Source organism: Phyllobates terribilis, unplaced genomic scaffold (assembly GCF_046119375.1).
Source record: "Phyllobates terribilis strain yellow unplaced genomic scaffold, ASM4611937v1 Scaffold_1__5_contigs__length_1240528914, whole genome shotgun sequence".
Lineage (NCBI taxonomy): Eukaryota > Metazoa > Chordata > Amphibia > Anura > Dendrobatidae > Phyllobates > Phyllobates terribilis.
The window spans coordinates 176,699,105-176,726,340 of NW_027362761.1; the positions used below are offsets into that span (position 1 = coordinate 176,699,105).

A 27,236-nucleotide genomic window follows, 5' to 3' on the forward strand; every position below is an offset into this window, starting at 1 on the left:
GGAACATGCGAGAACATTTGGGCCTTGGTCACAACACCATCCCAGCATGTTGCTCAAAGGTGACTACAAGTACAGTAGTATGTATCTAGAGAGTGAAATGATTAAAGGGAATCTGTCAGCACAAAATGATTGTTCAAACCATACTCAGGCACTCAGTGCACCCCTGGCATAACTAAGCATTTTTTTGCATCAATTTCAACTCCCCTCTTCTTTGTTTGACTGCTCTGGCTTTGCAGGAGTCAGAAGAACATGGAGACTGATGAAAAACATGTAGGTGGGAAACTGCTCAGCCACTGCAAGGGTGTGCCTTGTTATCACCTATCATTTTGTGCTGACAGAATCTGTTTAAAAAGCACTCCCGGGAAATTTTATATTTTTTGATCCCTTAGTTATGCAAATTGTCTCTTCAGAGAGGAAGAGGACTTGAACTATAGCGCCACCTATTGCAAGCAGCGATCCTAAAAGTAAATATAGACCCTTCAAGAAGCCTTGCAATATGACTTAGGATAAAAGCCAGACCAGAATTTGAATTTGCAGACACAGTGTTTCGGGGTGTTGCCCCTCATCAGTGCAAAATATGTGAGCTATGTCATGGCGGTAACTCACATGCCTTCCCAGCGCCCCTCTACTCACAATGAGGTTTCTTCCCGAGTCAGCTATGCTGCCCCATGCTGTACTGCTGTTTTACTTACCCTTAGGGGAGCGTAGCCAGTCTCTGCAAACATTTAACCCTGCTACGTCCTGCAGTGATTGGGTACCCCAGCCTATCCCCTGCTAGCAAGGCCTTTATTAGGTGGCTCCACCTACCACTCCCCTCCAGAACATTGGTTCATAGTGAGTTTGTCTGCCTAGTTTCCAGTTCATGCGTTTAATTGTATTGATTTACCCGTTAACGACCTGGCCTGTTTACCCGTCCTGCCTGACCTCTCTGCTCCTAACCTCGGCTCCATCTACTTATATGGTGCTGCCTGCCCCGACCTCAGATCGTCTGATCATGATTTTGTCTCTGCCCTCCTGTACAGCGAACCAGTGCCTCAGTCCCTCCGGTCAGCTGCTGCAGTCACGGGGATTGCCTTGGAGTGGTAGCAGCCAAGCCTATCCTCACCACCAACGGCTCTAACGAAAACCAGGCAGTCGCTTAGTCACAGCCATCCTGGGTAAGCCCGGCCTGTAGAGCAGTGGATCCACACCCACCAGCATTACAATCTGATTTGGCTATTTGAGAGGCTCTGGACTGGGGTCTAAGGGGTGATGTCAAGTCACTCTCCACAAGAGAAACGGTACCCCTTAGACCTCTTAGTCCCTTATCAATATATATGATGTACAGTGTACAGTACATGTGTTCATACACTTATTGATCACCTTCTATGCATGATATCAGCGTTATTCTGGTCCTCTTCTGTATCTTGAGACCAAATTTCAAATTAGCCAAATCATACAGCGGCTCTGTGTGGATCAGTATTTGATTTTCTCAATGCAATCCTATGAGAACCACATAGAGGATCTCTTAGGATTACATAGAGAAACCGACTTCCGGTCCACACAAAAGACGTGGTGTGAGACACCTAATATATTCAAAAAAGGTCAATTATAAGTCACAACTTCCAAGTCAAAGTACTACCACAACAAAAAAATTATCTAAATAAGTCCAGTTTTTTAGGAAGATAGCCACAAGAATTTTTTTAAAGGAATTTTTTTAAAGGAATAAAATACAAAGTTAGATTGTGGTACCGTGCTAGCCAGAAAAATCAATGTAATATGCCTGATGAAGGAGCCACTGTGCGCTGAAAGCTTGCACATATATATATATATTTTTCTGGTTGTCAATAAAGGTATCACTTCAAGAATACTTTTGTCATTTTTGGGCATAAAAGTATTTACATTAAAGTCATAAACAAACTTTATTTCAATCCAATTAAAACAAAATGGTTAAAATTCAGGTACTTTCAATATCAAGAGCTCAACTATCGCTTGCAGACTTATATCATAATTCTGGGTTTCCTCATGGGTTTGATTGATGATAATGAAATACTTGAACCCATACAAGTATCCATTTCTATTGCACCCATTCCCTGATGGTAAAGTGCTAGTGCAAAAAATGTTCTAAAACATGCTTAAGGGTACTATAGATCCCAACATTATTATAGCGGTTTATTGCCCAAAGTATAAAGTGCAAGTGCCAAGCATTTTTATGCACTGTAGAAATCTACCATATATCATATCCTGTCAATTGTATTCAAGAAATGGTACTATGTGCAAGGACAAAGATGTAGTTTCATGGGAAACATATTGTACAATTAGGGATGGTGTCACTGAGGGTATAATAGTAATGATTCTGGAGGGGGTACTTATATAGCTCAATCTGGCGGTCTGCAGGTGATAGGGCTGAGGTATACCCCGACTACGCCATTTCTCCTTGGGCTTCTTCCAAAATTTTGTTTTAATTGGATTGAGATAAAGTTTGTTTATTCCTTTACAATATTATTGTGGATATCTTCCTAAAAAACTGGACTTATTTAGTTTAGTTTTTTGTTGTGTGAGACACCTAGTCTAAATGAGGGTCACATGGTGTAGCAGAGGATGGGGACATTGCTGAAAAAAAGTTACTTGAACGGTAGCAGCCCTAGGGCCATAACTTCATACCTACCATTCTCTCTCATTCTGCAGAATAACCCTCCTTCTCACTGTAGGATGCAGACAGAAGAGGATCCCAGTGCTAGAACAATATATTGACCCTTTGCTGTCCAATAGCTCATTATAATGCACAATTCCACCTGCTTTGGAGATCGAAATGGACTCCCTTACCTTTTCGGCCCCTGTGCAGTTGCACAGGTTGTACCAATGATATGTCCACTCCTGCTCCCTCTTCATTCAGCCCATTTCAACTCACAGTTCCATGTAAATAACATCACTACCACTTTTGAGTCCTTCCTAACACACATTTCCATGTGCAAAACTCAGTCCTATGTAAATAGACATCACCCCCTGCCTTCAGTACCATCCAACATATTGTCCAACTGAAAAACACATCACTCTCTACCTTTCTACCCCTCCTAACATACAGCTGGATGTAAGTAATATCATTCCTGTCCCTTCAGCCCCCTTCAATACACAGTCTTATATAAATAACTAATTGATGAAAAAAAACTCCAGCACCTTCTCCATATCCAACCCAAGAAATATAAAGTTAAAACGTCCATTTTATTGATTCCATAAAAAAAAACACCATGTGTAAGGCAAACCTTATGCGTTTCGAACCAAACAAGGGTTATTAATCATACCTATGAATAAGAACCCTTGTTTGGTTCGAAACGCATAAGGTTTGCCTTACACATGGTGCTTTTTTTAATGGAATCAATAAAATGGACGTTTTAACTTTATATTTCTTGGTTTGGATATGGAGAAGGTTCTGGAGTTTTTTTCATCAATTACTTACTTCTTATAGCTGGATTTGCTACCAAGGATTTCCGTGGACCAGTGGACCCTCATGGCATATTTATGGTAGGCTGAATTTCCTTGTCCTTTTTTTTATATACCCGTGTTATATAAATAACATCACTCCTCTCCCTTCAGGCACCTCCAGCATACCGTCCCATGTAAAAAATACATAAATCCCTCTTTTAGATTCCTCTAGCATACAGTCCCTTGTAAATAACATTCCCTTCATTTTAGCTCCTTCTAATCTAAAGTCTGACGAAAATTATATTAATTACTACCATTCAGCATCCACCAATCTACAATACCATGCTGACAACATCACTCCGGTCTGTTCAGCCCCCTCCAGCATTCAGTTGATGTAAAAAGACATTACTTTCCTGTAGATTTGAGCAAAATGATTAGCAGGATCCTGATCTGACGGACACTTCAGTATTCCATGGGCCATGGCCACCGGACCAGGGCCCTGTGAAGCTTTTTTAAAGGGGTTGTCCACTACTTTTTATTATTCCCCTAATGTACTGTATTTCCCCGGGGCCCATAAGGGTTTTTGTAAATACCTTGTGTTGCAGTTACTACATATGAGCGATGCTATCGGTAGCCGCTCACAGGCATCACGTGACCCCCGGCTGCAGCCGGCTCTGGCATCCGCTGAGGTCACGTCAAGTTCCGGATGCAGCCAGGGGTGACTTACTTCTGCGTTCCATGGTGTATGCTGGGCTGTGGGCGGGGTCACCCCGCGCGTTACACCCGGCATCCACCGTGCACTGTCCCTCTCCTCATTCATTGGGAAAGCGTGCGGTGGATGCTGGGTGTGACGTGCGGGGAAACCCTGCCCACAACCCAGCATCCACCACGGGGACCGCGTCACTGAGTCACGCCTCACTTGACGTGACATCAGCGGGGGGTCACATGATGCCTGTGAGTGGCCTGCGATAGCGCCGCTCACAGGAAGTTACTGCAACGCAAGGTAATTACAAAAACCCCTATGGGCCCCGGAGGAATACATTGGGGGGATAATAAAAAGTAATGGACATCTTCTTTAAGTAATTTTATTATATAAAATGATATTACTAAGCTGTGTGAATAAAGATGAATCATGAGCTGGTCCCTGGTTAGGGAACAAACCAACTAACATTACAATGACCATATTTTCATATTGTATAACAAACCAATTTAACAATCCCTCTCCTCCCTTTCGCATAAACTTGCCTCATATTCTCTCCAGCATTTTTAAGTATTTTTAAGCACCACTCCGGTGTTTTTTTTTATTTCACCACTGGAGTGGTACCGATAATGTAAGTTCCCTGCTCCGAGTATTTACCATCTGCCATGTTCTTCTCCTCCCACTGCTGTTCCAGTCCCTGCCCACCATCTTGTGACTGCAGCTTCTGACTGACTGGAAGTCAGAGGTAATGGTCACAAGCTCTCAGTGTAAGCCTATGAGAGCCTTGTTCTGGCTCTCATAGACTTACATTGAGAAGTGACTTCCGGATCGCCCAGCAAACACTGGACCTATTCGGCAGGAAACAAACTGCAGAAGAGGATCGGAGCAGCACCAGTAACATAACACGGCGACTGGTAAGTATATTAGTAGTGGCATGGAACTTACATTAGTGATACCACTCCAGCAGTGAAATAAAAAAAAAATGCTGAAGTGGTGTGTGGCACCCCAGGAGTCCGGTTGCCACAGTGGCATTGCCTCCCTCACAAGGGGTGATGCCATGCCTGGAAGCAAGGATGGGTACCCTAAACAGGTTTACCAGCATACAACACTTTCCTGGCTTCAGACCAGAAAGGGGAGCTGGTACAATGAGGATGGTACAATGAGGATGTGTGTTGATTACAGGCAGATTAACCGCATTACACATAAGGACGCCTACCCATTACCCAGAATTGAGGAATCATTAGCTGCACTAAGATCCGCTAACTATTTTTCCACTTTAGATCTCACCAGTGGGTATTGGCAGGTTCCCGTGGCAGAGGCGGACAGAGAGAAAACCGCGTTTACGACACCAATGGGCCTCTGCGAGTTCAACTGCATGCCATTCAGGCTCTGCAACGCCCCGGGAAATTTCCAGCGGTTAATGGAGTGTTGCCTAGGACACAAAAACTTTGAAACCGTCCTGCTGTACCTTGACGACGTAATATTCTATTCAAAAACATACGAAGACCACCTGGAGCACCTGGCCGAGGTGTTCGAAGCCCTATCTGGTTATGGCCTGAAGGTAAAGCCGTCCAAGTGCCACCTGTTGAAGCCCAAGGTGCATTACCTAGGTCATGTGGTAAGCGCCGAAGGTGTAGCACCAGACCCTGAAAAAGTCACCGTGATCAAGGACTGGCCAAGACCCTCCACTATCAAAGAAGTGCGGCAGTTCCTCGGGCTGGTAGGCTACTACAGGAGATTCATCAAGGGTTTCACCAAGATAGCGGCACCCATGCAGGACCTCCTAGTGGGCCAGTCCAAGAAGACCAAGAACCCGAATCCTCCGTTCAAGTGGAGTAAAACAGAAGAAGAATCCTTCACTCGACTGAAAGTGGCTCTTACGAGAGATGAAGCCCTGGCCTACCCCAACTATGGCCAACCCTTTATACTCCATACGGATGCCAGCAACGTGGGATTGGGAGAGGTGCTGTCCCAGATACAGTAAGGCAGAGAGAGAGTGATTGTCTACGCCAGCAGGAAGCTGCGGCCCACGGAAACGAACCCCGACAACTAAAGTTCCTTCAAGTTGGAGTTTTTAGCCATAGTCTGGGCTGTAATAGAGCGCTTCAAACACTACCTCGCCTCCTCCAGATTTACAGTCTTCACGGATAACAACCCGCTGACGCACCTGGAGGCTGCGAAGCTTGGTGCCCTAGAACAACGATGGATGGCTCGACTGTCCAACTACGAGTTTACCATCAAGTATCGGGCGGGGCATAAAAACACTAATGCCGATGCGCTGTCCAGGATGCCCAACTTGCCAGAATGGGGGAGAAGACCCGGTAGAGCTGGAGGAGATAGAGATACCCGCTTTCCATCGTTATGGGGTGACCCAGTGCTCTCACTGTGTGAGGAACAAGAGCTCCGCCAACAGAGAGGCCACGTTTAACCCATTGCCCCACCATGGATGAGCAGAGATGCAGGATAGTGACCCAGCTGTCCACCTAGTCAAGGAGTTGCTGACACAAGTTGACTCTCACCCTGATCCAGATGCTCCACCGGAGACCGAACAGTTGTGGAAGGAGAAGGGCAAGCTGTTCATGTACAAGGGAAAGCTGTGTCAGAGAAGCATCAACTCCCGGACACACAAATTGGTCTGGCAGGTGGTAGTCCCGAGGCGGGATGCGCCAATGGTCTTAGAAGCGTACCACGATGGAGCAGGGCACTTCGGGTGGAAGAATTTAGAAGCCCTGCTACGTGAGCGATTCTACTGGGCTGGCATGAGGAAAGCAATCGAGAGATGGTGTCGAGAATGTGGTCCATGCAACCTGAGACGGAAAGACCGTGATAGCCAAAGGGCTCCCCTGCAGCCCATAATCACCAAACAACCACTTGAACTGGTAGCCTTGGACTACGTGAAGCTAGCCCCAAGCCGGTCAGGCTATGTCTACGCTCTCACGATAGTAGACCACTACTCCCGGTTCTTGGTAGTGGTGCCAGTGAAATATCAGATGGCTCAGACGGTAGCCAAAGTGTTTCAACAACACTTTTGTCGCCCACACGGTTACCCTGAACGAGTGCTGACCGACCAAGGTCCAGCCTTTGAAGCAGAAGTGTTCCAGGAATTCTGTAACTTGTACGGCTGCAAGAAAATAAGGACGACGCCCTATCATCCCCAGACCAACAGGTTGTGCGAAAAAATGAACCAGGTGGTAATAGACCTGTTGTAGACGTTGCCCCTTGAAGAACGTAGCCTGTGGCCAGAGAAGTTACCAGATTTGGTGGACCTATATAACCACATCCCGGTGAACTCCACCAATTGTACACCCGCTTGCCTCATGAGAACAAGACCTGTTAAGCTACCCATTGACTTAGACATAGGAGTCTTAACACCTGAGATGACATCACCAGATGCAGACTGGGATACCGAGCGGCAGCAACAATACCGCAAGGTGCAAGAATGTGTGGAAAGAAGTTTGTCCCAGGCAAGACAGAGGCAGGAGAAAACATGCACCTGCAGTTCCCTTGTCACCTGGAGAACAGGTACTCAAAAGGAAGAGACGAGTCCACAAATTAGATGACCAGTGGGAGGTTGAGCCATACACTGTCTTACCTTCAAATTTCGACAACACCAAGGTGTGCCTCATCAGTAAAGATGGAGGGGAAACTTCAGCGGCAGTCTCAAGAGACCACTTGAAGATATGCCCTGACCAGTTGAAACACAAAGATGAAGACCAAGACAGCCCCCAGCACACAGGAAAGGTGGAAGAAACGGTCCAAACAATTCTTGGAGAATTTCCTCGGTCTTGGATGCAGGTGAACCAAGCAATCGTGGTACCTGTCCTGACCTTACTCCAAGCGGCCTCATGAGAAGCTGCAGAGGCTTCAGAACAGCAGAGAGACCAGTCGGCCCCAGAAACAGATGCTTCATCAGCAGCAGATCAGGAAAATCTACCCTCTGCTAGCGGTGAATCTGTCATACCCATGGTGAGTCAAAGAGTTTGTAGAAGACTACCAAGCTTACCGGTGTTACCTCAGACTAACCGTAGTGTAGTCCACATTGAGCCCACCACACCAGAGGTAGACACTAGAGACCAGGGTAGGTCAGTGGCAACAAATGTGCTGCTTAGATCAACCCGTAGTACTAAAGGTCAGCTCCCTGCCCGCTGGAGGAACTAAAGTGTAAGAGAATAAAAATGTAAAGTATATAGTTGTTAAACTTATGGACAATTGGACCACAGCACTAGATGTGGTCAGGACAATGTTGTAAATAGTTAATAATTGGCCTTAAAATAAACGAAAACCAGCCCCACCGACAGAGTGCCCTGAAGCCACGCCCAGGGACGATAAACAAAGTGGGTTGAGGCGGTTCCCAACAACCAAACTTCAGTTTTCCGGAAAAGGACAATTCCCGGATAGTGGCGTAAAGACTAAGCGTCGCAGTGACTGCTACCAATTTTTGTTGGGTTTTTGTGATTTTTGCTTTTTGAGACTTTGTAAACTATTTGTAATGTGAATTGTTATTGTTGTTAATTGTTAATTCAAAAAGGTATCCTCAGTCCGGGAGTACTGAATTTAACTAGGGGGAATGTGGCACCCCAGGAGTCCAGTTGCCACAGTGGCATTGCCTCCCTCACAAGGGGTGATGCCATGCCTGGAAGCAAGGAGGGGTTCCCTAATCAGGAATACCAGCATACAACACATTCCTGGCTCCAGACCAGAAAGGGGAGCTCCTCCCCTTAGCAACTGGAATCTGGAGGCGGGGTTAGTAAGAGTTAGTGAGAGGAGTTGAAGACAGGACAGCGACGAGGAAAGACCTGGGGAGTGGAGCTGCACGGCAGCTCACCCCAGAGAGGAGCGTAGAAGAACCAGACACCGGAGTCCGAGGTTGTGGGGCACTGAAGGCCCAGCAGCACAAACCGGAGGGCAGGAGACTGCAGGTCTCCTGGCCCCATCAGACGCCCGCAGGTTGAGCAGCACATAGAGCCCAGCACCGCCATGTGGGAGCGACACTCCAGGAAGGTCCGAGCTGCCTGGCATACGGGTGAGGAACAGACGTTTTACTCAGGGACGAGGGCCACAGCATAGCTACAAGCAGCAAGGCCAAGAGATTAGCGCAGAGGGAAGGCCTACAAGTTCACCTGGCGAGGTGGATCCCCAACTTGCTCCCAGGCCGCCCGGACCTCTACTACCAGCTAGTACCCGTGCCCCGGTCTGCCTTACAACCACAAGTAAAGATGAGAGGAAACCGCCCTTAAGTTATGGACTGGTCATTATCTGCGCCATCACCTGCACTACACCGCACCAACAACATCTATCCTATAGTATCACTAGATCCTGCCCTGGAGCTAAGCTCTGCCTGTGGAGAGCTGAACCACCTCTGCTGCCTCACCATCAGCTCCAGTGGATCTGCACCGCAGTGGCGGCCCCATATAGCCGCATACCACAGGTGGCGTCACGAACGTTATCTATAAAAACTTTATTCCCCTTTTACTTTATTCCCCTTTAATTGACCGCCCTGGGTCACGGACCGGGTCACTGCTACCGTGACATCCCCCAGCATCGACCGGCCCGGCTACCGAGTACCCCATGGTCCAGGGGGCCTGTCAGGTGCTTTAAAGATAATTCTACCTCAAATAGATCTATATATTATAAGATAATACAGATATTATGACCTAATATTTTAGATCAATGGAATTAGAGTGATTCCGGCCAATTGTTATCTCATGTACCAACTAATAAACTGAAAACAAGAATGTAAAACTTATCTAATGGTTAATGGTAGATTGATTATGAATTATCTTCATATATTAAAAAAAGCTTGTTTTTTCTCCCCTTTTCTAATAAGGTATCTATTCAATCCATTTCTAATAAATCGATTTTGCTTTTAATAATGGAATTTGAGGGGGGTGACTCCAGCATTGTGGGTAGACGTTTCGGCCACAACATAGACCTTATTTATTATTTTCAGTAGCGACTCATGAATAAGGCCTATGTTGTGGCCGAAACGTCTACTGTCGCCTTCACAAATTGTCGCTTAAACACCTATGGTTTGATTTAGTTTTCTATGCCTGTTAAATAAATACCACTGCAAAATGATCCTATGAGTGTGCGATGAATTAATCTTCTGTTAAATGCCTCTGTCAGAGATTGACAGCACATTTAACAGCTCCGCTCCAACCGCGATTGATAGAGGCAGGTCCTGGCTGTAACTCACAGCCGGGTAGTATGCTGGGCATACACCCGCTTCTGACTTGCGCTGTACATGTACGGCGCATGTCGTGAAGGGGATATAGGATGCAGTTATCTTCTTTACTTAATGAGGTATTTACAGGATCCCTTAAGATGTTAAAAAGGGCTCATTCTGCTGTTGGCTGAATTAAAATATTAAAAGTATTTTTCAGAAACTGGGTAACTGTTTCCCTGCTCTTCTTTTGATTAGTTAGCCTGATATGATGTCATGCCTATGTAGCGCCATAGCTATGACATCAAACCACACCTTCTAATCAAAATCAGAGTAAAAAGTCATGCCAGCAAGAAGGAGGTAAGGAGGTTATCAGGCACTATTTAATCAGCACATGGAATACTGACAAGGCTGGTGGGCCAGGGTCCTGTGATTCATTTTTCTCAACTCTACTCTCCTCCTGTCAGCATCCTCCAGCATACAGTCACATATTACAAAAAAGCACTCCCTTTTTAGAGCACACTACATGCAGTACATCACTCTTTTCATCCCCCTCTATGTACAGCCCCCTCCTGCAAAATATATCACTCCCCTCAGCTCCTCTGTATACTGCCTCCTTCTTCAGTACATCATTCCTGTCAGTACCTCTATATACAGCCCCATCCCGCAGTACATCACTCCTTTCATCCCTCTATACACAGCCCCACCCGCCTTTCAGTCCCTTGTACACAGCTCTATCCTGCAGTACATTGCTCCTTTAAGCCCTCTATATAGAGCCCCGTCCTGCAGTATATCACTCTTTTCAACTCTCTATCCAGAGTCCCCATCCTACAGTACATCACTTCTTTTAGCCCCCCAAATATAGCCCCATCCTGCAGTATATAACTCCTATACACAGTCACATCCTGCAGTACACAGCTTCGTTCAGGCCCTTTATTTACAGTCCCATCCTGCAGTATATCTCTCTTTTTACCCCCTCTATACACAATGCCAACTTAACATTTTAATTTTCAGGTTGATGGTGCTGTGTGAGGGCTTCTTTTTATGTGTGGCAAGCTGACATTTTTATTGATGCTATTTTTGGGGTAGATATGATGTTTTGATCACTCCTTATCAAATTTGTTTGCAACATTTCGCTGATCAAAAAATGTAAAGGCATTTACATTTTTTTATATTATAGTGTTTACCAAACAGGTTAACTATTTTAATATTTTGATTGATCGGCCATTTCTGGACTCAGCAATACCACTTATGTGTATTTTTTTCATTTCTTTATTTTTAAAGTGAAAAGAGGAGTGATTCAAACTTTAAAACAATGTTAAATGTGTTTATATTTTTAAACATACATATATTTTTTACATTATTTGTTAGGACTTTAATCTGTGGTTGTCTAATTGCTTGTACTGTATACTGCAATACAATAGTATTGCAGTATATAGTAAAAAAAAATCATGGTCTCCTATGAAGTTTTCATTGAAGCACAGTCATTAAAGACATGGGGGTAATTACGTCAAGGGGTGGCCGATGGGCTTGTGGAATGACACGTCCCCTGGTCCACATGCTATCAGAGACTGACAGTGGCATTTAAATGGGCACAGATCGGCTCCACACGCAGGTGTTAGAGGCAGATCATGGCTGTGTATGACAGCCATTATCGCCCAGCATTTTTGTAAGATCAGCTTATTAGCTTGCATCAAAGACAGGAAACCGACGTTCCATGTACCTGTACATCATATATTGGGAAAATGCTATTAACCTGCACACTACCCCATATATCTGCAGGTAAATAGTGTTTCTGGAAGCGACAGTTTCACTTTTACCCGATGTAAAGAGGTAGTAGATAGCTGCATAGACTGCCTCTGTAAGTATCTATGCCCTTATTTGAAAGTCTTTCTTTTCACTGATACATTAGATGTCAGTCATCATTGATGGCTAGCAATAAATCATGACAAATAGATACTGAAATAGTAAGGCTTATGCTGTTCCTGAGTCTCTATATGTATTTAGCTGGCAAACAACTTTCTCATTTTTTTCTTATCAGCACAGTCATACTTGTTAAACTGTGTGATTTTATTTTAGCGCTGTGTTCAGGAGACTGGCAGAACTAGTGTAGTGTGGGCTCTGATGACTTTATTAGAGAAGTGTGGGATCTCAGTGATACAGTTTATGTAGGAAGAGAAGTTGATGTCACGCACATAAATCCTACTCCTATCTGATGATCCCTTGTTATTAATGACTGGGTCTATTAGTTCAGAAACTAGAATCTGTGACAGTTGGAAAATTTCTTTGAAGTTAAAGAACTCTTGCACAACTTCATGTAGAAGATAGGCTGTATCAAAGCATTCCATTTGATTCCTAACTACTACATTTATTTTAGATTTTTTAGTATGTGCTTTTTATTAGCCTTAGTGTATGTATAATATTATACTTAAAGAGGTTGTCCACTACTTTTACATTGATAGCCTATCATTAGGATAGGACATTAATGTCTGATCGTCCAAGGTCCGACAACTGGCACCACCGATCAGTTGTTATCGGTGTCGTAGGCGGCCGCCAGCCGGATGTGCTTACTTGCAGAGCTGGCCTTCTACTTGTAATGGCCGGGGCTTGGTACTGCACATCCACCTCCTACTGAAATCAATAGGAGGTGAATGTGTAGTACACTGCAGCAGCCACTATAAGTAGACGGCCAGCTCCGCAAGGAAGTACTTCTGGCAGCCGCCGATAACAGCTGATTAGCGGGGGTGCTGGGTGTCAGACCCCGGCTGATCAGACATTTATGACCTATCCTAAGGATAGGCCATCAAGGTAAAAGTAGTGGACAACCTATTTAACACTGCAGTGCATAGTGTTAACATTTCACATATTTTGTTAAAGGGACTCTGTCAGCAGAGAATGACTGCCCAAACCAATTACAGGAGCTCGGTGCATCATGGACAGACCAATCATTTATATACACTTTCCTACATATCTATCGCCACCCTCCTCTTCTTTGATTGACAGCTCTGACTTCATAGTGCCAGAAAAGGACGGAGATAGATAGAAAATAAGCAGGTGGGAAGGTGTATTAAGCGCCTATCCTTCATTTGAACAGTCATTCTGTGCTGACTGAGTCCCTTTAATGATTCAATACATTGTTGCACCATGATAGTGAAAATCTACAGCAAGCTGCACTTTACATCATTACTGACAGATGGCCACAGTATGCCTTTGGAGCGTGGGAGGAAAAAGGAGAACCCGGAGGAAACCCAAGCAAACACGGGGAGAACATAACGAGACTCCTTGCAGATGTTGTACTTGGTGATTGAAAGTATAGTTTAATAGTTTTATAGTTAACAAACTCTCGTATCATAAGAGGCTTGTGAAATCAATAGGTGTGGAATAATTTCTGTACAGTGGCATGTAAAAGTTTGGGCACCCCTGGTCAAAATTACTGTTATTGTGAACAGTTAAGCAAGTTGAAGTTGAAATGATCTCTAAAAGGCCTAAAGTTAAAGATGACAAATTTCCTTTGTATTTTAGGGGAAAAAAATATAGATTGTCATCTTTTTCATTTTAAAAATTACAAAAAGGAAAATGGGCTAATGCTAAAGTTTGGGCACCCTGCATGGTTAATACCTAGTAGCACTCCCTTTTGAAAATATCACAGCTTGTAAACACTTTTTGTAACCAGCCAAGAGCCTTTCAATTCTTGTTTGAGGGATTTTCATCCATTCTTCCATGGAAAATTCTTCCAGTTGTGTGAGATTCCTGTGTCATCTTCCATGCACTGCTATTTTGAGGTCCAGACACAGATTTTCAGAGTGGTTGGAATGTGAGGCCCATTGTAAAACATTCAGCTTGCGCCATTTGAGGTAGTCTATTGTGGATTTTGACGTGTGTTTAGGATCATTATCCATTTGTAGAAGCCATCCTTTTCAACTTCAGCTGTTTTACAGATACTGTTATGTTTGCATCAAGAATTTGTTGAAATTTCATTGAATCCATTCTTCCCTTTACCCGTGAAATGTTCCCCGTGTCATTGGCTGCAACACAACCCCAAAGCATGATTGATTGGCCCACATGCTTAATGGTTGGCGAGATGTTCTTTTCCTGAAATTCTGTGCCCTTTTTTCTCCACACATACATTTGATCATTGTGTCTAAAAAGTTCTATTTTAACCTCATCGGTCCACAGGACTTGTTTGCAACTGCATCAAGCTTGTTTAGACTACCTCAAAAGGTGCAAGCTAAAATTTTTACAATGGCCCTCACAGTCCCCTGATCTGAACATCACTGAAAATCTGTGGCTAGACCTCAAAATAGCAGTGCATGCAAGACGACCCAGGAATCTCACACAACTGTAAGAATTTTCCATGGAAGAATGGATGAAAATCCCTCAAACAAGAATTGAAGACTCTCGTCTGGCTACAAAAAGCATTTACAAGCTGTGATACTTTTAAAAGGGAGTGCTACTAGGTACTAACCATGCAGGGTGCCCAAACTTTTGCATCAGCCCATTTTCCTTTTTGTAATTTTTAAAATGTAAAAGATGACAATATATATTTTTTTCCCTAAAATACAAAGGAAATGTGTCATCTCTAACTTTAGGCCTTTAGAGATCATTTCATCTTCAACTTGGTTAACTGTTCACAATGACAGTAATTTTGACCAGGGGTGTCCAAACTTTTACATGCCACTGTACCTCACCCAAGGCTACTGCCCCGCACCATGTTACACATGTATCAGGCACTGGCTGTACAATCTCAGCCAGGTATGTTTGACTGTGAAATGCTGCGGTGTTTCAGAAAAAAACATACTTTAATAGCTGCCAGGGACTGAGCTGCACTGTTCACTAGATAGACAGGTGTATCCCCGGCAGTCTTTCCCTGCCCACTGCCCTAGATTGACATGTCTCTACCTACGTGCGCATGTTGCCCAAGACTTGTCAATCCAGGGAAGCAGGCGGGGAGAGGCCCTTGGAGACTAGTCTCCAGTGTGGCTCCGTCTCTGACGGCTATTAAAAGTATGTTTTTCTCTGAAACTCCTCAGTGTTTCAGAGTCAAACGTACCTGGCTAAAATAATATAACCAGTGCTTGATCCCTACTGCCCACGGATTGGGAAGCGTGTATCAGGTGTCAGGTACATTTTAAATGTCCATTGCCTACAAACACTTTCTTTCTGAGCACTTCCAGAGGGCATCCAGTATTGCTGATGCATGTATTCTGAAACTCCTAATCCTAGCCACCTCTGTCTAGTCACATTGTGCTTCTGATACTGCAAAGGATGGCAAGGCTGCCTTGTTTAGCAGCATCAGAAGCGTGATGATGGCGAAGGGCCGATCAGTCACTGAAGTAGAAGTGCCCACCTACCTAGTGACTCAGAAGTTTGGAGGCTAAAGAGTAGAGGGCTCCTGCTTGAGAAGATGAAAACTACCCTCTAAGACAGATTCAATAAGTTTACCACTAAAAAAATACCATTTAAGAATCATGTATTGAAATGTTGCATTTTCCACTAAATTAAACACTAAGAAAAGGTAAAAATAACTGTTTACTCTTAGTTTAGCCACATTACTTTAAAGTTCCTTTCTTTGCTATCAATAAATCTCATGAACCCGTTTGACTCACTTCTATTTACAGAACTGCTAGACCACAGGATATTTTGGAGCTTGAACTGATTGCTTAAGGTTATGTCACTATTTCAGTTGGGAGACAGAATAACTCCACCTTAACCTCAATTATTTCTTTAGCTTAGACCGCTCTTCTGCTTAAATTTCAGCAGAGAGTAGAATGAAGTTGTCCAGGAAAGCCAAAGGCTTTTCTTTTCATGATGACAACTTCATTCCTTGACACTGCTCTGCTGAAATAGGTGCTGGCACCAAAAGGAAAAAAAAAGGCATAAACCTAAGCTGAACCATGTTTTCAATTTTTATCTTCCCATATCCTAGACCACAAGTAAACACTCAAGCCTTCAGGCTGATACACAGATACAGTAACTGGTACACTCAAGAAGTTGAAGTTTTCTTAATGATCTTCAGGCTACTGTATTTCTCTTAGAGTGTAGGGTCACCTACAGTTTCTAAACCAACTAACCCTTTAAGTATGGCATAGGGTCACCTACAGTTTCTAAACCAACTAACCCTTTCAGTATGGCAATAACACAGTCCAAGTATCCCCTAATCATGTTGTGAACCTAATGGGGTGCACCTTCCAAATGTTGGGAACCTAGGCTCCAGACCATTGGTGTGTGCATGGGCTCATTTTGGTTTCTTGATCTTCACTATACAGTATATATTGTATCCTCACTTGTGTTGCAACACTTTTTTTGTGTATATCGAGTACCAGCTTTAGGTATTCCTATACTTTTGACTGGACTGTAAATGTTTAGGTTTCTTAAACACCTTCATGCTCATAAATTCCAAAGATCTGCTCACCATTTTCCCAATCATCATAACATAGGGTCCGAGGTACTTATTCACACCAAAAATGTCTAGCAGACGAATATACCAGTAGATAATGTTAACACAGTATATCACTCTTCCATAGCTGCTGAAGGGCTGCTCTTGTAAGCGAAGTATCATCCCAATGGAGAAAAGCAGTATGGAGATGAGGTCTGTCACATTCCAGTATTCCTGCGACCAGACTTTAAACTTCTGTAACAACTTTCCCGGTTCTGACATCAAGATCTGTAATGTATAAAGATATTAGCAATATGTGAAAAAAATGAAATTTAGATATTACATGTATTACATGTATTAGATATTACATGTATCAGCATTCAAGTGGAGCAGTAGTCCATATCAACCAATTTTATTTGCATAGTCAAGGTGCCATATTTTGCACAAACAGTAAAGTTAGCCCTAACACTACCCTTCCCAACCCTGTCCATTTCTATCATTGTAGATTGAAGAGAAGCTACTCCATCTGATAGCAGCATAAGTAAGAGCAGAAACCCCAATTCTAATGCTGGGTCACTTACTGGACTTCTTGCTGTAGTTTTGATAAAACACCTAACACATAAGTAAAAATATGCAGTTTTACTAGCACAGTGTGCAGTTCTCTTCCTCAACTGTCAAATAGGGCTATGTCCTACATGCGCAAATGATATCTTTTCTGCTGTATGTTTTCTGTATGTTCATCACAGGTGTTTTTACCAAAATATGCAATACTGTTTATTATGTTTTTGTTGTTTTTATATGCGTTTTTGTGTGCAGCATTGTTGAATGCATTTTTTTTTCAGAAACTCTGCTATTCTGCGCTTAAAAATGCTAATATGAGTTTACATGTGCTGTTTCAGATTCTCTTAGAAGTCTATAGGGAAAAATGTACCAAGAAATGTACAGTTCCACAGCATCTTTAAATGCACAGTGGACTTTTCTAAAATCACATCCATTTTGTTTGAACTGTTAAATACAGCAGATTTTCCTTTCACCCATGACAGCTTCATAAAAAAGAGGGAATCCGCCCATCAATGACAGGAAACCGACAGAATAGAAGGGCGGAACCTCCCCCCGCATCAGCTAGTTTCCTGTGCTTGAGGGGAACCTACATCTGAAGAATCTGGTGCATCATGAAGACAGAAGAAAGCTTAATCAGGCCTGGCCCGGTCGCCTGAAAGAGTGTCTGCCAGCCGCTGCATTGTCCCGGGTCTGCGCATGCATGGGACACGCTGATGACGAGGGTGCCGGTGTCTTTTAACCTGGAAGTGTTGATTCACTTCTGGGGGGTCCAGAGGAAGAATCCACGTAGAGGGAGGCGCTGTACCTGGCTGGTCCCAACATGTAATTACGGTTGAGACCACCAGAGAGCGGGTCTTCCTCCAGTGTGGCTATGGAGCAACAGGAGCAGCACCAGAAGCAGAAGCAGCAGTGTCTGCATAGCAGTGGCAAACGTTGGTGACAGAAGAAACATGAGAAGCGACAGTAAGACCAGCCAGCAGATTAACAACACTAACAGAGTGGATCGGAATGGATCCACGGCCTCCGGAGGAGATCACTCGGGGGATATGATTCCACCTTCAAATCCAGTACCCCTGCTAGCCACGGAGTGGTGAGTGATTTTCATGAAAGTTCACCATTGTAAAAGATCCTTTCTCTTGTTGTTTAATTGTTAGAAGAGACCCAGGAAATGTGTTACAAAGCTCAAACATAAAGAGTGTGCGCTTTGCAGTGAAGCGTTACCTGGCTCGTGGAAGAAGAGACTCTAACGTCACCATGGAATTGGGAGTTATTAGGGCAAAGGTGAAAAGCTGCCTAAAATCCTTGATCCACCAAGAGGGTGATAGACGCGGAAAGAGAAAAGGAACTAGAATTCTATCATCTGATTTCGAAGAATCGGTGAAGTCAGAAGGGGAATGTGTGTCTTCAGAATCCTCTTCCTCTTCATCCTCATTTGGTGGTGCAGGAGGTCATCCATGCTTTCTGGTAGAGGACACTGATTGTTTAGTCAAGGCTGTAAGGTTCACCATGGGCATCGTAGATTTTAAGGCCCAAAATTCATTGCAGGACATCATGTTCGGGGGGCTGGAGCAGAAAAATCAGTGAACCTTTCCAGTGAATGAGAAGATCCAGGCCCTCATTAAGAAAGACTGAAAAAGGCTATCCAACTGGATAGTCAGCTGAGGGATAAAGTGGCAAGGGTAAACATCGTGGCTACTATACCATTAATGCAGGGAGAAGCGGCACTCCTAACGGATGCATCTGCAGACTCATGAGATTGGCGGCCAGGTCAGCTGTTCTTTCTAACGCAGCCCGCAGACCAAACTGTGTTCGATCCCATGTGATGGAGAGTATTTATTTGGACCTATGCTGGATGAAATGTTTGGGGATCCCTCCTAGGAAGACAAAAAGTCATCCAAGTGACGCCATTCCATGGGGTAGGGGCTAGGCTTTCCCTCTTCTTCCCTGCCTGGGCAAGAATCTTGTTGAACGTCTGGATTCTCAATATAGTTGAGTCCGTCCTGAAATTGGAGTTTCTGACTGTTCCTCTGCAGACCATTGAGATAACGACTCCTCAGAGGTCTCTGGGGGAAGAGTTAGCCCTGGAAACAGAAGTCTTTGAACTTGTTCAAAAACATGTTCTCATAGAAGTTCTAGTAGGGGAAGAAAAAGAAGGTTTCTATTCTCCCCTTTTCTTGATAAGAAAGCAGCACGGTATCTTCAGAACTATCATAAAGATTTATGATAAATCTGAAGAATCTAAACAAGTTCCTAAAAAACAGTCTTTCAAGATGGAGTCCATAAAATCGATTATAAAGCTTCTGTTTCCAGGCTGTTATATGGTTGGTCTGGACCTAAAGGACGCATACTATCATGTCCCGATTCATACAAAGGATCAGAAGTTCCTAAGAGTGGCTCTACCCACAAACGGAAGAGTCAGGTATTTTAAATTCAGGGCCTTGCCATTTGGTCTGTCAATGGCCTGAGGATCATGAAAATTATAACAGAAATGACGGCTCACTTTTGGGAGGAAAAAAATACCCTCGTTATACCATATTTAGCCAATTTTCTGAATGTGGGCAGATCGGTCGAATATTGCAACTTCAAGTTAGCAAGTGACAGAACCACCCAGATGGAATTGGGCTGGATTCTGAACCTGCAGGAAGCCGACGGCTGCGATTGACAGTGTGCGCTGTTAAAAAGAATGAATATTCACTCCTCTCCACTCCCATGGTCCCGGCGTGGAGAGGAGTGAATATCCCGGCAGCTGATATCAGAGTGTGAGGGCGCATGGCAGTGACATTATGCGCTGCTTTCACGCAGAGATCAGCTGCTGGCAGAACAGGACGCAGCGCTGGATCAGAGGGAAGGAAGGTGAGTAGAATTGTTTATTTTTTTCACATGTGCAGTGATGGGGGGGTCATATGTGGCACCCCAGGGGTCTGGTTTCCACAGTAATAGCCATATTACGTCTGTGAGCAGGTGGGAGGTCTCCTGGTCAGGAATCCTAAGCATACCACACCTCCTGCCCAGTCCTGGGAGGGGAAGAACTTCCCCTATATAAAGCTGGGGCTGAGGCAGGGTTAGTGAGTAGAGTAGAGTGAGAGAACACAGACAGAGACACAGTCTGGTCTGTAGTGGAGCAGCTTTAGGGAAAGTAAGATCAGGAGCTCTGTGGGAGCTGTGCTGAAAGAGATCAGGGGCTGGAAGCTGTAGAGCTCGCCCTGATTGAAGAGTTCTGACCGGACCCGGAGTCCGAGGCTGTGGGGACGAATCCTTACCCAGCAGCAGAAACCGACCGGCAGGGGATTTCAGGTCCTCTGGCCAAGAAACCCGAAGGCACGGTCACACACATGGGACCAGCACCGCCGTCGTGGAGCGGAAGCTACCAGAAGGCCCCGAGTCACCGGCCATACGGGTGAGCACCACACGGTACACTCAGGGACGTGGGCTACTTTTACCCGCCTCTAGCAAGGTAGCCAGAAGAGTACGATTAGTTGGGGAGGCCTACAACTCCGCCTCGCCAGGGGAGATTCCATCTGCTCACGGACTGACCAGGCCCCGATCGCTAGCCAGTACTCCGGGAGGGTCTACCTTTGCCACCAGTAAAGACCCTGAACGACACCGCACCGTCTCTGAGTGTTTCATCATCCACGTCCGCTGCCCTGAGGCCATACCCCTCCCGTTGGGGGTTATACCATCCACGCTGCACAACCGTACCACCGGCCTCAGCGGTCTGCCCTGCAGCGGCGGTCTCATAACCGCATTCAACGGGTGGCGTAGTCGAGCAATATAACATCTTCTGACAAGCACTGCCACTTAGTTTGACTCCCTGGGCACGGACCGGGTCACCGCCACGAAACTACTACCCCTATCAGATCCGGCTCCGGGTAGGCCCCCGCGTGCGCAACGCTACTTGGCACAGGTCCAGGGGCGCGTCACATACATACCAGGATTGGGGATGAGGGGCCATGCCTACCAGGATAGGGATGGGGGACCATGCATACCAGGATTGGTGATGAGGGGGCCATGCATACCAGGATTGGGGATGAGGGGGCCATGCATACCAGGAGAGGGATGGGGAGCCAGGTATACCAAGATGGGGATGAGGGGCCATGGATACCAGGATGGGGCTGGGGGTTAATGCATACCAGGATGAGGATGAGGGGTGCCATCCATACCAGGATGGGGATGGGGGGCCATGTATACCAGGATGGGGAGGGGGGCCATTCTTACCAGAATGAGGGTGGGGGTCATGGATACCAGGATGGGAATGGGGCGCCATGCATACCAGGATGGTGATGGGGGCCATGCATACCAGGATGAGGATGAAGGATGCCATTCATACCAGGATTGGGATGAGGGGTGCCATGCATACCAGGATGGGGATTAGAAGACCATGCATACCAGGATTAGGATGGGAGCCATATATACCAGGATGGGGACATATATATACCAGGATGGGGGATATTAGCACAGCATTGGAGGACATTACCCATATAACAGTGTCAGCAGCACCCCCCCCCCCCCATAACAGGGCATCATGACCACATTTTTTGCTTACATTATTTTTCCTATTTTTCTCCGCTAAAACCTAGGTGCATCTTATGGTCCGGTGCGTCTTATAGTCCAAAAAATATGGTAAATAATGCTGAATAAGTAGTAATAATTTTATTTATGTAGCATCAACATATTGGCTACATTCACACAGCTTAAAATATATAAATAAATTATAAGGAAATATACTACATTTGTTTTAATGGTAGAAACAGATATGTCCTAATATATTTTTTCAACTTATGTGGTGATATTGCAGTTTCTATTTAAATATTCGTGATTTTTTTTTTAAACTGGGTGTTACAGTTGTTACCAAAACACCAGTTTGGATGGAATGGCCCTTCAGTAGTTTTCACTGTGGCACCATCATGATAATCATTTTATCGAGAGCTGAGGGCACATATACTCTCTAATTAGTAATGGGGTGATGATTTGAAGAAAAATTCCAATGGAGGTTGTACAGTATGAGTCACTGACGGACACAGACAGAAAAGGGCCCATGTGCAAGAACAAAATGTCAGCCCTTTGCAGCCCAATAGCTCATCATAATGCAACATTCCACATGTTTTGGAGGAGGAAAAGGGCCCCCTCACATATTAGGCCCCTAGGCGGGCGCACAGGTTGCATCCAGGATATATCCACCCTTGGCATGATTCATCACATTAACACGCTCTTTCTCTTCCTGATGTCACTTGCAGTTTCTGCCCCCACTTCCATCTTTTACAGACAGAAAATCAGGAAGCAAAACTTTTTGTGTTGCTCCCTTACTTTGGATGAGCGATGCATCCAGGATTTTTACTTTGACTTTAATATAAGATCAAGATCTAAATCTACGCCTTAGTTGTTATTAGTAACAAGTTCTTTAAGGGTAAAGCATTTAACCTTCACTGATCAACCAGATGATGAAAACCATCTGCCCAATACTGTGTATGACCTCCAATCAGACCAGATGACCTAGTGTTCGCTCCCCATGAGTATCTATGACCCTGTTACTAGTTTTGTTACGTACTAACTACAGGGAAAACCTTACAAAATCACAATTTAGTCCTTGTCAGAGTCACTCACATCCTTATTGCTGCCCATTTTTCGGTTTCTAACACATCAACTGACTGTTCATTTGCTGCCTAACACATCCACCCCTTGATGGATCCCTTCTTAACAGAATCAATAATATCAGCTTCACCTGAGCTTAATTAAAGTCATGATTAATCCTGATATTTCCTTGGCAGTAAAAGTGTTAGGGCCTCAGAAAGAGAGGTGATGGCAAAAGGGATAGCTTACAGATATAGGTGTATAGGTGTGATGATGACTAGTATTGAGCGAACGTGCTCGGATAACGTGTTATCCGAGCATGCTTGGTCTGCATATTTTCCGGCGGTAGACAGATGCAACACATGCAGGGATTGACTTTTTGTTAGCCAATCACCGCATGTGTTGTATCTGTCTACCGCCGGAAAACATGCAGCCACAGGGAGACAGACATATTAGCCTAGCACACCGAAAGTACTCGGATAAAACCAAGCATGCTCGGATAACATGTTATCCGAGCACGTTCGCTCAACACTAATAGCAACACAACAAAGGGTTTTGGCCCTGTAAATTGAGTTTCTGGGCCTGCAATTGCCAAATACGATTGTTCGAGGGAGCAGTGATGACTCATGAAGGAGTTGAAGTATGTTCCCTTTGAGGCTCCCCAGTGGGTAATTATCTACTACAGACAAGAAGTCACAGTGGTCAGTGTCAAAACTTTGGTTAATGTCATATTTTATGTTAATGTTGGGGAGATTTTCAAGGACAGGTAGTCACGAAATGGACACTTGTGCTTCAAGGTAATGATTTCCAAGGGTTTTGACATCATAATGGCCAATGCCCAATGTTTGCTTTTTATGCCCCAAATTAGGTGGTAATGTCACAGATAATGACTTGACAGGTGGGTGTGATGAAAACTTACAGGCAGTCCAGCAGCAGCTCGAATGACTAGGTATGGTCACTGTTGAACTCTAGGCATGTGTCTATTAAAGTCCTTACTACTCATTCCATTCTACTCTAGTTATTTGAGCATTAACCCCTTTAGTGGCCTATACTAATTGTGATTTTGGTGGGGAAAAATTCCAAGGGCTGATTTATCTCACCTTTATATGTTATATTTATCTGAGCATTGTATAAAACAAATCTTTTGAAAAAGTGCTCAGGTCTCTGACTGCATCAAGTTGGTGTTATTGAAGGGCGATGCCAGGGACATTGATTGGTGGACCTCCTTGCATGGAACATCACAGTGGTGATGACATCACGAGTGATGATATCATACTGCACACTGTTAGTCACATGAGAACAGGTAGGGTGTAGTAGAGTTACAAGGGGTGCAACTTTATATTAGCATTTTGGATTGCTTTGTCAAAGGGCTACACACAAGTATTATTTGCAATGATAAGCAGTAATGTGGCACCCCTGAGGGTTCAGTCGCCACAGAGGTACTACATCTAGTGGTGCCTCATTCTCAGGTGAGGATAGAGTACAGCCTGGGACCCCAACACCTGCACTCAACACTACACTACTCCAGGCCGGCTGGAAGAGCATTATGCACTTCTTCTGCTGCCCTGTACCTGGCTGGAGTGGGGGGAACCAAAGTGAGGGGGAACCAGTAGTGGGTGTGGGTGGAGGACGAGAACAGGGGAGCACTTAGAGAATAGATGTATATAAAGGGTAGCCATCTTAGGGTGGCAGTGCAGTGCAGTAAGCAAGTGGCAGAAAGAGGAGAGGAGGGGAGCAGAGTCTCTTCAGGAGCTCTGCTCCATAAGTGGGGCCTAGTAAGAGAGGCCCAGGAGGGGAGTGTGGCGCCCTGCTACGCCTAGGTGCCACAGAACTCAGTAGGGTGCATGGATGGACTTCTCCACAAGAGGCCCTCACACATTCACACACCTCCACCCTACCACCTCAGACCACCAGAGGGAGCCCGTTAGGGATATATATATGGAGGGTGGAGCCAGGCAGCTCAGTGAGAAGTTAGTGTGCTGGCACTTAGACCAGTGAAGACGCAGCACGCTGGCTGCTGTGCTTAGGGGAGCCAAGGCCTACAGCACGAGTTGAGTTCTGAGGGCCCCGAGTGTGGCCGACGGCAAAGAGGAGAGGAGAGAGGAGTTAAGGGGGCAGAGGAGCGTAACAGGCTCACCCAGAACTATACACCGGACACCAGGTCCGCGCCTACAGGGCCCCTTCCTACTCAGTAGGGATCACCGGATACCTGGAGGACTACAAGTCCCAGGTCGACCAACGCTGACTACCGTACCAGGGCTAGGAGTCACGGAGGCCCCAGCATCCAGGGAGAGTGATCTCCAAGAGAAAGCCCTACCACCAGGTCAGCAGGTGCAAGAGAGAGAGACAGTAATTAAGCCAGGCCTAGCTCCAGGCAGGTCAGAAGCTTAGCAAGTGAAAGCAACGGATCAGGAGGCCCTATACCCGCTCACTGGGGAGAGTCCAGAAGTGCACCCTTCGTACCGAGTACCCTGGACCATACCTGCATCTACACCAGTAAAGATACCGAAGCGAATCCCCGTGTGAGTGTCTGTCATTTCTCCCTGAACTGTCCTGGCCGTCTCTCACCTGTACCACCATCCATTTCCCCACGCTGCCCTGAGGCCCTGTGGGGAGCCGTTTCATCATAAGCTGCCCTAACATCTGCCTCAGAGGACTGTCGCAGCGCTGGTAGTCCTTACCAGGCACCACAGGTGACGTCACGAACTATTCCAAAACCCCATATAAACCCAATTTTCCCTTTCTTTTTGTTGACCGCCCTGGGCCACGGACCGGGCCAGCCACCGTGATATCACCCACCAGAATCCAAAGGCCCGGCTGCCGAGTACCCCACGGCTCTGGGGGTGCGTCAGGAGCAGAGGAGAAAGGCTCCGGTAACTGAAGGGATCCCAGGGGGTATGGTGAGTGCAGGACGGCACCCGTACGCCCGAATCTGTCAAGAGTCAGAGGGATCAGGCCGCAAGAAGGGAACCGGTCCCTGGACTAGTCGTGTTACTTCAGGTATCGACTAGAAAACCGGAGGCTTCTGACCTTTATGGTGCAGTCGCCACACTCTCATCCGAGTGGCCAAGAAAGGTAGCCATTTAGGACCAGGGAACTCTAGGTTGCCCTAAAGGATCCGAGGACACCATCTTGGGACTTAGTTTGCGAGGCGCAGGGCAGGAGGGAGAAGACCCAGCGCGGGAAGTCGGCTGAGGAAAGGAACATAAAGAAAGGGGGTCCCGCCAAGTACCCTTGAATAGCCTGAGGGAGTGCTGAACCCCTGCCTGGCAAACGCAGTGCGACGCGGGAGTCTGACACCTGGACAGTGTACCCGAGGAACCTAAAAAGAACTGTGAGTAAACTCGGCAGACTGCACCCCACTGTCTCTCTCCGTTATTGCCGCTGCGCCATCATCACTCCTGCACTACAACACCCAGCATTCCACCTACAACATCAACACTGCCCTGGAGCTCAGCCCTACCTGTGGAGGGCTACACCAACACTGCTGCTCTAACATCAGCCCCAGAGGACCTGCTCCGCAGCGGCGGCTCCCTTTAGCCGCATACCACAGGTGGCGTCATAAACTCTTTATACCAAAACCATTAATTCCCCTGTAAATAATATCCCCCTTTTGATTGACCGCCCTGGGTCACGGACCGGGTCACCGCCACTGTGACACCTCCCCTAGCAACGACCGGCCCAGCACCGAGTACCCCATGGCCCAGGGGGCGCGTCAGTAAACTGCCATTATGATTCTCAAGCATTTTCTAGAGCGATAGATAAATCATGGCTCAATGACTGAATGTCTAAATGATGACTTTTGCAATACTTTGGAGTGCTACTGTCCAAATGCATATTGCCACTTGTAAATGTGGAGAATGAATAATGACAAGGGCTTAATTTCATAGTTTGGATGAGGATGGTGAAGGAAAATCTTGCAAAATTAATGTTTGATTCCATCTTTGTAGTAGATTCAGAAAAGCCCTTCTTTGTTCAATTTGACAGTTTCCCAGTTCATAAAGTGAGCTTCAGAATTACTGATCTGCCACGTCTGGCATGGAGAGGTTGGCTTGTCGGCAGCGAGTCCTAACCACCACAACACACAACACCTTCTGGATAAACATAGACCAGGCCCAGCAATGCTTTTGTAACTGTATAGACACAAATCTACACAGCCATTTCGTAGTAAACCTGTCTGTTATAGCAGCAAATTTAAAGCCCATGGTTCTAAAATGAGATCTTTTATAAGCCCATGAGCATATAATATTTGGGTGTCTTCATAATTTTGTAGTTGAGGTTTCTTTACTGGCAAGGCGCCTACTGAATCATGCTTGATTTTCTGGAGCCCCCTAGTGGTTAATCTAAAAACTTAAAGAAAGCCTTTGTTACTCTTCAGTTTCTAGGTGATGTATAATTTAAAAGGATAATGATGATACAAAGGCAACAGAATCATCCACGAGTTTTTGGAGCCCCCTGGTGGTCAA

At 45.4% G+C, this 27,236-nt stretch overlaps 1 protein-coding gene across 2 annotated transcripts in view; it reads right to left on the bottom strand.

The window, feature by feature from the left end:
- TRPM3 (transient receptor potential cation channel subfamily M member 3) overlaps positions 1-27,236 on the bottom strand; it is a 717,940-nt gene that overhangs the window by 64,388 nt on the left and 626,316 nt on the right. For both annotated transcript variants that reach the window (XM_073670333.1, XM_073670354.1), the window contains one exon: positions 16,678-16,929. In XM_073670333.1, the coding sequence (XP_073526434.1) occupies positions 16,678-16,929 (252 nt within the window). The remainder of the gene's footprint in view (positions 1-16,677; positions 16,930-27,236) is intronic.